Source organism: Hyperolius riggenbachi, chromosome 3, assembly GCF_040937935.1.
Source record: "Hyperolius riggenbachi isolate aHypRig1 chromosome 3, aHypRig1.pri, whole genome shotgun sequence".
NCBI classification, from domain to species: Eukaryota; Metazoa; Chordata; class Amphibia; order Anura; family Hyperoliidae; genus Hyperolius; species Hyperolius riggenbachi.
The window spans coordinates 489,469,305-489,482,072 of record NC_090648.1 but is presented as its reverse complement, the minus strand read 5'-3'; the positions used below and the strand labels follow the sequence as shown (position 1 = coordinate 489,482,072).

General features: G+C 45.7%; 1 protein-coding gene across 2 annotated transcripts in view; it reads left to right on the top strand.

Annotated features, from left to right (window-relative positions):
* The window catches only part of EFCAB6 (EF-hand calcium binding domain 6), a 198,912-nt gene that overhangs the window by 95,181 nt on the left and 90,963 nt on the right, over positions 1-12,768 (top strand). For both annotated transcript variants that reach the window (XM_068278177.1, XM_068278176.1), the window contains exon 10: positions 11,370-11,480. In XM_068278177.1, coding sequence (XP_068134278.1) covers positions 11,370-11,480 — 111 coding nt within the window. The remainder of the gene's footprint in view (positions 1-11,369; positions 11,481-12,768) is intronic.

The window sequence follows — 12,768 nt, the reverse complement described above, 5'->3', positions numbered from 1 at the left end:
GGGGTCTAGGGGTTAGGGATAGGTACAGGGAGGATTCTGTGTGAGAGTAGGGTTAGGTATAGCTTTAGTAAAATTCTTATTAATGTTTTATAAAACGTTATTATAAATTTCACTTTTTAAACAGGGAAGATTAACGTTTTTAAAATTGCCAATTTCATACACATTATTTAATGATTTATAACTTTATAAACCATTATTTTTAAACGAAATATAGCACAATTTTTTTTTAAACGTTATTCATGATTATCGTTTAAAACCCTGCGCCCTTTTTTCCCGGCGCCCTTTTTTAACGTACGCCCCTCTACCAAGGGTGGACACAGGAACTGTATAAGCAGACTGCAGACAGAGGCGCAAAAAGGATAAAATATTCTAAAATGTTTAAAATGAGAGGAGGTAGAGGTGGACTCACCGCCCCCCAAGCAGACACACACGAGTGTTGTGTATATTCAAAACAACAAAAATGTATTTATACACTCCAGAAAGTGCAAGTGCAACGTGTTTCGCGGGAATCTCCCACTTCATCAGGCAATAGAAATGAAGCATAAAGCTCACATAAGTCTGGTGCAAAGCTCAGTGCCTCTGTCAAATCTGTATCATGTGTGGTCACCTTTATGCTACTCCTTTAATAAATTATTACTTTAGAAACAATATTAAAAAGTATGGCGTTCCGAGATGTTCCAGATTTACTAACCTACATTGTTTGGATTTTAATTTCGTTGTCGGAAACTGGAAGCTGCCTAAAATAGGCTGAGCGTTTCGGAGATGGACGGTGCGCTGATAATGAGAAATTTATGCAGAATTACCGCCTTCCCAGAGACGCGGCGTGGTGTATTTTTAGCATAATAAAGCATTTATCCCCTCTAAATTAGTGAAAGGAGATTTAGCATAGTTAGCGGTGTGCTGAATTTATTCATTTATTTTTACTGAAATTAACCGGCTCGGTTTGAGTCAGTGGGTCAGATTTATCAAAACAGGCGCACGGAAACCTGGAGCAAAAATGGTGCCCATGTCCAGACCAGAGCCGGGACAAGGTCCTCCAGCTCCAGAGCACCTCCATCCCTCCCACCCAGCCCTCACACACTGATTGCTAATAGACTGAGGCTGCATTTCCACTTGTGTGGTGCGAATCGCCGTGGTAAAAATTCGCATGCGGATGCGAAATTCGCATGCGGGTCCATGCGAAATTTTATGCAAATTCGCACGCGAATTCGCATGGATGACGATGCTTGCGAATTTAACCATGGCAGTGCTGGTGTGCTTTTCCATTGTTTCTATGCGAATTCGCATGAAAATTCGCATACCTAAACCTCATGCGAATTTCCTATTAAATACACTGTATGCGATTCGCATAGCGGTATGCGGTATGCGAATTCTGATGGCTCTGCCATGCGAATTTTTTCTGCACAGAAAAACGCAAAGGAATCCTGACAAGTGGAAACAGTCCCGTTCACTTGTATTGCTATGCGAATTTGCATGCGAAAAACGCATGCGAATTCACGATAGTGGAAATGAGCCCTAAGGGCCCGTTTCCACTAGTGCGGTGCGAATCACCGGGATTCCACCGCTGACGAAATCGCATGCGGTTGCGATTCCGCGTGCGTTTTTTGCCGCGATTTCGCATGCGATTTCGCATAGGCAGGGTATATGCGAATTTAACCATGTCACTGCCTGGTTCAATTTGCATTCGTTTTCGTGCGAATTCGCATGCGAAATCGCGGCAAAAAACGCATGTGCGTTTTTCCTATTAAATACATAGCCTGCGTATCGCCTGCATTCCTCACGCAGGCGAATTCTGCAGGCCCTACCGTGCAGAAAAATCCTGCACAGAAAAACGCACCAAAAAACTGACAAGTGGAAACAGTCTCATCCACTTGTATTGGTTATGCGAATCCGCATGCAGACAACGCATGCGGATTCGCTCTAGTGGAAACGGGCCCTTAATCTACTCCAGTCTCTGTTAAAGGACAACTGAAGCTAGAAGGATGTGGAGGTTGCCATTTTAGTTCACTTTCAAACAATGCAGATTGCCTGGCAGTCCAGCTGATCCTCTGCCTCTAATACATTTTGACATAGACCCTGGACAAGCATGCAGATCAGGTGTTCTGACTGAAGTGTGACTGGATTTGCTGTATGCTTGTTTCATGTATATGATTCAGACACTACTGCAGCCAAATAGATTAGTGGGACAGACAGGTAGGCCTGGTGCACACCAAAAAACGCTAGCAGATCCGCAAAATGCTAGCAGATTTTGAAACGTTTTTTCTTCTTTTTCTGTAGCGTTTCAGCTAGCGTTTTGCGGTTTTGTGTAGCGGTTTTGGTGTAGTAGATTTCATGTATTGTTACAGTAAGCTGTTACTGAACAGCTACTGTAACAAAAAACGCCTGGCAAACCGCTCTGAAGTGCCGTTTTTCAGAGTGGTTTGCGGATTTCCTATACTTAACATTGAGGCAGAAACGCATCCGCAATCCAAAATCTGCAGCAGCCCGGGAGTATGCGTTTCTGCAAAACGCCTCCCGCTCTGGTGTGCACCAGCCCATTGAAATACATTACCCTAGCGGATCCGCACCTGCAAGCAGATCGCAAACCGCAGCGGAAACGCTCCGGTGTGCACTAGGCCGTAATGTGTATTGTTGTATAAACAGGAAGTAGCGTCAGACACTAGAGGGAGAAACATCTGTGCTGGAAGGCAAGGAAGGTATGTATCTGCCGCTGCCCGCCGCCTGCATACGCACTATTCAATGCTGGAGGGTAGAGCAGAGGGGAGAGCCCGTGGTGAGGGAGGGGGGGACTGCCCCCCCTCCCTACCGATGTGCTACCAAGCTCTCCCCTCATGCTGCAACCCCTTCAGCCCCCCAAAACGGCCCTAAGCGGGTCCCAGGGGGGGTCCGGGCCCCCTTGCGAGAGCAGGGGCTGCATCCCCTATTGTTACGTCCATGGCACCGGGGCCCTTGGGCCAGAGGGGCCTTGAGAGGCCTCCCTCAACCACAGTATTAGCTCTTTATTGGTCCTTTGCTGTTAGGCCCGGTGCACACCAAAACCCGCTAGCAGATCCGCAAAATGCTAGCAGATTTTGAAACGCTTTTTCTTCTTTTTCTGTAGCGTTTCAGCTAGCGTTTTGCGGTTTTGTGTAGCGGTTTTGGTGTAGTAGATTTCATGTATTGTTACAGTAAAGCTGTTACTGAACAGCTTCTGTAACAAAAACACCGGCAAAACCGCTCTGAAGTGCCGTTTTTCAGAGCGGTTTGCGGTTTTCCTATACTTAACATTGAGGCAGAAACGCATCCGCAATCCAAAATCTACAGCAGCCCGGGAGTATGCGTTTCTGCAAAACGCCTCCCGCTCTGGTGTGCACCAGCCCATTGAAATACATTACCCTAGCGGATCCGCACCCGCAAGCAGATCGCAAACCGCAGCGGAAACGCTCCGGTGTGCACTAGGCCTTAGTGATCACTTCTATAGATGCTATAGGAGTAATTAACAAACTATTCCCTTATTGCACTTCTGACATTGTGGTTGTCCTTGGCAGATTTTGTTGCAGCGTATAAATTGTTATGTATAAAGTGTATGGGGGCCCTAATGTAAAACTTGCACTGGGGCCCACAGCTCCTTAGCTACTACGCCACTGCATATAATTCTCATTTCAGGTGTACTTTAAAGGACAGCTGAACTGAGAGGGACATGGAGGCTGCCATATTTATTTCCTTTTAAACAATACCAGTTGCCTGGCTGTCCTGCTGATCCTCTGCCTCTAATACTTTTAGCCATAGCCCCTGAACAAGCATGCAGCAGATCAGGTGCTCTGACTCAGGTTTTACTGTATTAGCCATATGCTTGTTCCAGGGTTTTGACTCAGACACTATGTATGCCAGAAGATCAGCAGGACTGCCAAGCAACTGGTATTGTTTAAAAAGGAAATAAATATGGCAGCCTCCATATAACTCTCACTTCAGGTGTACTTTAAGGCTAGATTACTGTTGCCTCGTAATTTGTAATAATTTCAGATGACCGTTTTGGAACGATTGTTGTACAGACACGCTGTTCGCTGATCATCAAGTTCTGTTTGGAATCAGAGCATTCAAATGCATTTCCTGCCATTTTTACTTGGCCAGATTCTAATCTGCATACAATTTGCATTTAATCTGCATGCAAGACAGAATGATTAGTCTCTCTGTGCCCATCTCTATCTATGGGCTGGAACCCACAAGAGCGGTTTTGTGAGCATTTCTGGAACGATTCAAAACGCTAGAATTTTGCAAAAACGCTCAGCTAATGTTAATGGATGGGGCAACTTCCAATGGAGCGTTTGCGTTTCCTCAAATCGCAAACGCAGGACATGCAGCATTTTGGGAGCATTAGCGCTTCAATGTAAAGTATATAAACGCTGGCTTAATCGCTCATTAAAATCTGCACGGAGCGATTTTGCTAGCGTTTTAACCTTACCACACACTGTAACAAAATTAAAATTAATTGAAAGGACCAATCAGACTTTAAAATGCTAATCGCTAATCGCTACACAACCGCTGGCCAATTGATACACTTTGTAAAATCACTCCCTAAAACGCTCATGAAACCGCTGACAAACTGCTCATACAAAATGCTAGCACTTGCGATTAGCGATAGCATTTTGCAGTGGGTTCCAGGCCTAAAAGCGACCCTCAACCCTGCCACCTAAAACCAAAGCTGTATTGTAAGATACAGGCCCAGTGCACACCGAGCGGTTTTTGGAGCGATCCGCCGGCCGCATCCGCCTCTAAAAACGCTTGTCTAATGTATTGCAATGGGATGGTGCACACCGGCGGTTTGCGGTTTTTGCCAAGCCGCAAACGCGCCTCCTGCTGCGCGTTTGCGGTTTTCGGAAGCGTTTCGTCCTCAATGTAAAGTATAGGAAAACCGCAAACCGCTCTGAAAAACGCTAGTTCAGAGCGGTTTGCCAGGCATTTTTGTTACAGTAGCTGTTCTGTAACAGCTTTTACTGTAACAATATGTGTAATCTGCTACACAAAAACGCACCCAAAACCGCTAGGTATGTTTAGAAAACCTCTCTAAACATACCTTGAATCGCTCTGAAATCAGCTCCCAAAACCGCTAGCGTATTGCGGATCTGCTAGCGGTTTTGGTGTGCACTGGGCCACAGACAGTACATTCCTGTATACGTCTAGCTGTATATCTGTTCCCAGCAGCAGCAGGTCTCTATAAGCTTAGCGATCACACCGTGCAAAGCGCAGTCACAATGCAGAAAATGCAGTTAGGCTCAAATTGGTTAATTTGCACATTATTAAAAAAGTAATTAAAAAAATATCTTCCTTCCAGCAAGAGTAATACCTGGATTAGGAGATGTGTTTTGTTGTTGAATTATAATTAATCGGATGGTAATTCGGTCTCATGTCTCGTGGGGGGAGGGGGACATCGGGGTACATTAGTAGGATGGTGTAATACCAGCAGCACATTTCTTCAGTGGGGGGGGGGTCCCGGGTTCTGGTCTGCAGGTCAGGGGGATGTGGAGGGTTAATGTGGGGGGAGGGGGAGACGTCGGGGTACATTAGTGGGATGGTGTAACATAAGCAGCACATTTCTGCCTATTCTATTCCTTCTCATTAAGCCGAAGTCCAAAAAAGAAAACCTTTTCATGTGTCCCAACAGGTATCTAATCTATCGCAACACAGTCCAGGGTACCAAAAAACATTTCTACGTTACAGCTGATACAAATCCTGCAATAAATCTGCACCATGTCTACTTCCTGCTTTCATGGAAGCAGACATAGGGTTATCATCCCGTGTTTACAAATTAGCTGCTCTGCCTTGGCAGTCAGGTGACACAGCTGAAAGATAAAATGACAGTTGTAATTAGCCACAGATGAGAGGGAATCGGACAGGCTAAACTCTAAATACATACAGGGTGCATTGCTCTACGTTTTCCTTCTGTCCTGTGCAAGAGTTCAGGTCCACTTTAAGTGTCAGGTTTTCTTAGAACACAATTTATGCCTTCAGACGAATATCCTTGTCATCAGCTAGGAGTCTCAATAGCTCCCCTATTTTGTTTTATGAAGTTGTCTATTTGTCACCCTTCTAAATACCTTACCATCTGCAGCCTAATCTTAAAGAAACAGTCTGCGCCTATCCAGTAAGGAGTCCTTGGGCAAGACTCCCTAAGGCCCTTTTTCCACAGGCAGCTGAACTTTGCGCTCAGTAAGCAGTTACCAAGCATCAGTGAGCAGTTACCATGCAGCAGTGAGCAGTTGCCAGGTAGCAGCAAGCATTTGTGAGAGTTAGGCAGTCTTTTCACTGTCTATTAAGTGCTTGTGGAAAAGGGCCTTAAAGGGAACCTGAAGCGAGTAAAATTTTTAAAAATAAACACATGACGTAGCTGCAAATGAACATTACATAAGTACATACTAACCTCACCGTCAGTTCCTCTCAAAGGCTCACCATTTTCTTCTTACAGTGATCCCTTCCAGTTCTGACAGTATTTTGTCAGAACTGAAATATAGCAGTTGCTGCCTGTTATATATCAGCAGCTGTCAGTTACAACTGAATGTGCAAGGTAATGTCCATGCTTCCCTATGGCTCAAGTGGGTTATATTACAGTTTAACAGTGTGCTGACCAGGAAGCTGTGAGGAGGTAATGGCCATTTTTAAAATGGAGGATGGAGATTCCATTGATCACAGTGGACAAATACAGTAGGACGCAGGAGAGGAGAAAGGGATTGAGGAGTAGACTACACAGGAGGTAAGTATGACCTGTGTATGGTTATTTTGACTTTTTATTTTCAGTTCAGGTTCTCTTTAACACTGCAGTTGCCTATAGAGCGCATCCTAGTGGCTGCAGCTCTGGCACTATGAGTCCGCCCAGAGAAAAGCGCAATATAAATGTTATCTCTTCTCAGAATCGGATTATTTTACATGGTTTCTCGCTGCTCGCTCTCCGGTTATTTCTCCAGTGGGGGGAGGAGCGATCGCTGCTGGATTCTCCATCTTGTGCTGCCGCTTTTTATATCCTAATGAAATGTCAGTAAAATGTCGACGCTTGCATCTGATTTTCCGCTCGTCATACATGGCGTGATTTCGTTAATGGCGCCACGCACGCCATCTCTTACCGCTCAGAGTAACTTTAAGAACAGTGTTGTGTGCTGAACTCAAGCACATCATTAAAGGTGAAAGAGAGAATGATTTTCTTCCGATGGTATTTAAAGTGCGAGTTCAGTTTTCCCATTTTGCCTTCCTATAATAGATTTTGGGCACATCCTCTGTTTTCTCAGATATACCGTATATAAAACTGGACCCACCGGGTACACATGTTACCCCAGCCCTATAGATGCCCATCTAGTTGGCTACACACAGAAGATATTTCAGCACTCTGCTAAGGCCTCTTTTCCACGGGCAGTTGATAAGCAGCAGTGGCGTACCTAGAGGAGTGCAGGTATGGCTCATGCCATGGGCGCCACAGCGGCTGTCACTGTGCAAGAGGAGCTTACCATCTCATCCCTGCCACACATGGCTACCTAATTATATTATCTGGTGGTGTGTGACAACTTAATATTTTATTGGGGAGCAGTGACTTCTTGATTAATTATCTGGCATTTCACTGCTACTTGGTTGGGGGGCGCAATTTCAGTGCTTGCCACGGGTGCTATATTGCCCAGATACGCCCCTGATAGGCAGGGAAATGCCTCTCAAACTCTCACAACTGTTTGATGCTGCCTTTTTAACTGCTCACTGCTGCCAGGTAACTGCTCGCTGAACACACAGTTCAACCGTCTGTGGAAAAGAGGCCTTACTCACCCATTAGATGGGACACTGAGATCTCTCGCCTGAGTGATGCTTTCAAAGTGTACCTGAGGTGACATGTGACATGATGAGATAGACATGTACAATATATAGGAGAGCTGGCACTAGATGCCGGCCAGAGGATTGCTGGGTTCACCGGATTATGTACTTCATGCCCAATTGTGCACTCAGAGGCAGTCAATGCATGTGTTGAAGAAAAGACACGTGAGGCACTAATTGTAGCAAAAGAAAATACCTTTTAATCCACGGTGACACGACACATCAGGGTACACAGTGGGGGTGAGGGAGGCCTGACAGCTGTTTCGCTTTGAACAACAGCTTCCTCAGAGGCCAATAGAAAGAACAGAGATAGACATGTATATGTACAGTGCCAAGCATACAAATAACTCAACTGTGTTCCTTTTCTTCTTACTGTGCCTAAAGGGGTTAAACATTCAGGTATGCAAGTGATAGCTTCTCTCAAGTCAAGACCTAGTCAGACTGTAGTGTCCCTCACTGAAAAACAATTACAGCGTTAAAACTATATACTGTATATACTCACGTATAAGCCTAATTTTTCAGCACAAAAATGTGCTGAAACGTTACCCCCTTATATGCGGGTCAGTGGAGCAGAATCAATGGTGGAACTGGTTTTGAGTAAGGATCGTGCACTAGTGATCCTGCTCCTGCCAGCTGGCTCCCTGCTGTGTCCGTGCCCCCATCCCCTGCAACACGGCATGCAGAGTGCGCTGCTCTTGACTACCTGTGTCCCCTGGCTTGTGGATTGGAAGCAACGTGTCAATGGTGCAATGATCAGGGACACAGCTGAATCACCCTTGGGGCACATCAGGCTATGGGGACAGGAGCTGACTTGCGCTGGGGGCACATCAGGCTACTGTGGAGGGGGCTATACTGGGTAGGGGGCTTATTCGCAAGTCAATCACTTTTTCCTGGTTTCTGAGGGAAAAGTGGGTACCTCGGCTGATATGCGCGAGTATATACGGTACTTGAAGAAAACAGCTTCTGTGTGCAGGGGATAGATAAAAAAGGTCAATAGTTCATACATTTTGGATTTAACTCTCTCAGACTGTGTGAAAGACTCTGTCATTCGGTTGAGACAGTGCAATATTAAACCTACTTTTTTCACTACAACACAAAAAATTAAATTCTGAAGTCTAAAAAATATAGAAATATATCTCATCAGTTTATTTTTACCTCCGGTTTCCTTTAAAGCGTGATTATACCCCCAAAACTATCATTTATGTATGGGGAAAGTAGGGGAAAATGCAAAGCGCTTTGAATTGCGATTTCCCGAGCGCTTTTTATGAATAAATACATTGTATTTATTTATAACCCCCCTCAAACTCTGAACCTCAATCCTAATAGGTGCCCATGTCAAAAGCAGACCACATGATGGTCCATCACCCCTAGGCCATCTGTGACTCATAATTGACGCCCCTGAGGGCCCTTCCACACTATGCCCATTGTGTTGCAGAATAATTCAGAATCATTTTTATTCGCCAAGCATGATTGAGTCGTGCCCGGAATTGACAGGACTAAGAGAAAGTATGGGCATAGAGCACGCCATTTTTCCCGCCAAGGGGGTGGGGTTATTGGTTTTCTTGGGAGGAGGGGGGGTGTTAGTAGTCGACACCAGGAGGGGGTGGTGTTAGTAGTTCCCTCCAGAGGGGATATTAGTTGCCCACCGGGGGGTTATTAGTTCCCTCCAGGGGGTGTTGTTAGTTATCCACCAAGGGGGGGGGTTATTAGTTCCCTCCAGTGGGGTTATTAGTTGCCCACTAAGGGGGTATTAGTTCCCTCTAGAAGGGTTATTAGTTGCCCACTAAAGGTGGGGGAGTTATTAGTTCCCTCTGGGGGAAGGGGATATTAGTTGCCCACTAAGGGGGGTTATTAGTTCCCTCTGGGGTAGGGGTTATTAGTTGCCTACCAAGGAGGGGGGTTATTAGTATCCCCCAGGGGATTATTAGGTGCCCGGCAGAGGAGGGTTCTGTGTGAGAGAAGTGACAGGACAGGTCATACTAGTATACATGTATGCTACTTTGACGATACATCCTGGCTTGTTGGCACACCAGCAACCGGCGAACATTTAATCACCAAGCAATCCGGACAAAAAAAACCCCAAGATGTAGAATACCTGGAATCTGATTGGCTGGCGAAGTCCTCACTTTTCATGGATGTCCGGAATACATTTCATCCCGTCCTGTATTCCCTCTGAATGCTCTGCGGAGAATAAACACACATTAAACAATCTGCTTTCCTGTCTTTAGCAGATTTCTCAGCCAGTGAATGAGGCGCATTATCAATCCATAGAAAAGCTATATTATCATTTTCTGCTCTTGTTTTCATACAATGACTGCCGGCTCTCATAATCATCCATTTTATGGTTTTCTCACAAGCGACGCCGTAAAACACAATAGATTATTATGTAACCGATAGAATGGAGAACGTAATGAAGCGGGACGTCGGATTTCTCGCAAGACAAAAAAAAGTCTTCGGTTTTCGACTTATGCAACCGATAGACGGTCCAGGCCCATCAGCCCGTATTCTTCTGCGGTGATCATATATTGTCTATTAGAATGATGCCAATTGTGGACGTAGAAGACGATCAGACGAGGAAACTCTCGTCTCAGTCCCGTGCTTCTACTAATACGCCAAAAACGAAAGAACTACCCATAGCTCCCAACTGTCCCTCTTTTGGAGGGACAGTCCCTCTTTGGGAACCCAATCCCCACTGTCCCTCAAAACTCCGAGAGGGGTATCGTCAGACCGGCTGTGGACTGGGTCTCTGACCACTGAGGTTTACATGCTGTGCCATGAGTGTGCCGGCCTGCTGCCTGCCCCTTGCTTCCTTGGTGACCTAGGCCATGGCCTTTGCGGCCTTGCCTAAAATCTGGCCATGGTTGTACAAACAATGTATCCGCTGCCTGTGTAATGAACATTACTGGCTGACTTGTTCTGACCACGTCGGCCATGTAACGCATCCTATACGATTTATGACGCAAGATATGTTGTTTGGGTGACCGTATGTAAATTCTACATGCCCTGCGTGCGCAAATAACATTTACCGGCATTTCATGAATACTTCCCAGGATTATATAATGCTGATATTTGTTACATTAGATTCCTGTGCTAAAGCGGGATCACCCTTTAATGCCCAACTACAGGGAGACATTTTATTGTAGTTTTGGATATTTTGATATGGGTTTAATGCTGTTTGGGGGTTTTGTTGCTGTTTTGTGTCCCCAAATCTCTCAAAATTCTTGCCTAGACAGAAAGTTTTGAAAACATTTTTTTGTAAAGTGGAAAAATGCTAAGCCTGGTACACACCGTCTATTTTGATTGGCCAATTTTACCAACGTTATGCAACAGATTTTGAATACAATGAACAGATTATGCAGGCAAATTCTTAAACAACATGGAAGTGGTCAACTTAGTCAGTGATTGGCCAATCAAAGTTGAAGGTGTGTACCAGACTTCGATTCTGTGGACCGTAATATCTGAATAAGCCACCGATGTACAGTGACTGTGAATTCCACTAAAGGAAGCTGAACTGCTGCATGTGACGTCAATATGTTTATTTTTAGGTTTAGATTTAACACCACAGACACGATTTCCTGGGAGCAGTTCCTGAAGAAATTTCGGAGGCCTTCCACCATAGAAAACGGCCAGACTCTGCCCATCAGGTCAAGTCACAGGTAAAGCACTAAACACAGAGTACAAGGGGCGGATTCTATAAGCCAGGACCCATTCTATGGAGGGAACCTCAACGAAATGGTCCAATACAAAATCACCACAGTCCATTTTGGAAGCTAAGATCCTCCATTTTTCCTCCCTAGATGTTTTTATTGCAACTAGAGAAGATGTTTTGGGTCTCAAGGGTTAATGGTTGTATGTTAATTGATCACGACCCTCAGCACCTGCATCTTAAAGCGGACCTGAAGATCGCTTAAAAAAAAAATAGATTCACTTACCTGGGGCTTCTCCCAGCCCCCTGCAGCCACCCTGTGCCCTCACCGGTTCTCAAAGATCCTCCAGTCCCCACCACGGCTAAGATTCTTCACCGCAGACTTACAAGTCGATGGCCAATGCTCCTGTGCGGCCCTGGCTGCGCGCATCCTCGGTCGCACTCCCGTGGATGGTGGGAACGAGGATGTGAGTGGCCAGGGCCGCACGGGAGCAGTGGACAGCGACCGGCGAAAGAGAAAGTTAGCCGTGGTGGAGGATCGTTCCAAGTATGCATGGGCACAGGTCGGCTGCAGGGGGCTAGCAGAAGCCCCAGATAAGTGAAACTCTTTGTTTTAAGCGATTTTCAGTTCCGTTTTAAGTTCCAGAGGGATGAGCATGGCTACACTTATATATACAGTATTTCATATTAGCTGATAGACTTCGGGGTTGGAAATCTATATAGATTTAAAAGACTTAAAGGGAACCTAAGCTCAGAGGAGTTTGGATGTTTCCTTTTAAACAATACCGGTTGCTTGGCAGTCCTGCCGATCTCTTTGGGTGCAGTAGTGGCTGAATCACAGACCTGAACAGGGGCACCTCTAGCCATCTTGTCACTCCAGGCGAGAAAACCTGTGGCGCCCCCTGCCACCATGGCCCCCCCAATGAAAATAATAGTAATGCGGCAGCATTTCACTAGAAAATAATCGTAATGCGGCAATCTTTCACCAGAAAATAATTGTAATGCGGCAGTGTTTCACTAGAAAATACACAAGGCGGCAGTGTTTCACCAGAAAATATATGTAATGTGGGCAGCGTTTCACCAGAAAATACACTAAGGCAGGGCTCCTCTCCCCCCCTCCCCCCTCCTTCTCATTAGTTCCCCCTAATAGCCCTGATACCTGCCTGCACTATAAGAAAAAAAATTACTCACCTGCAGAGGACTCCTCTCCTGGCCTCCCTCGGCGCACGGCAGCTCCCCGGTGATCTTTGTGCAGCAACTCCGGTTGTAAAACTCCCACTCTGACAGGCAGAGCAGGG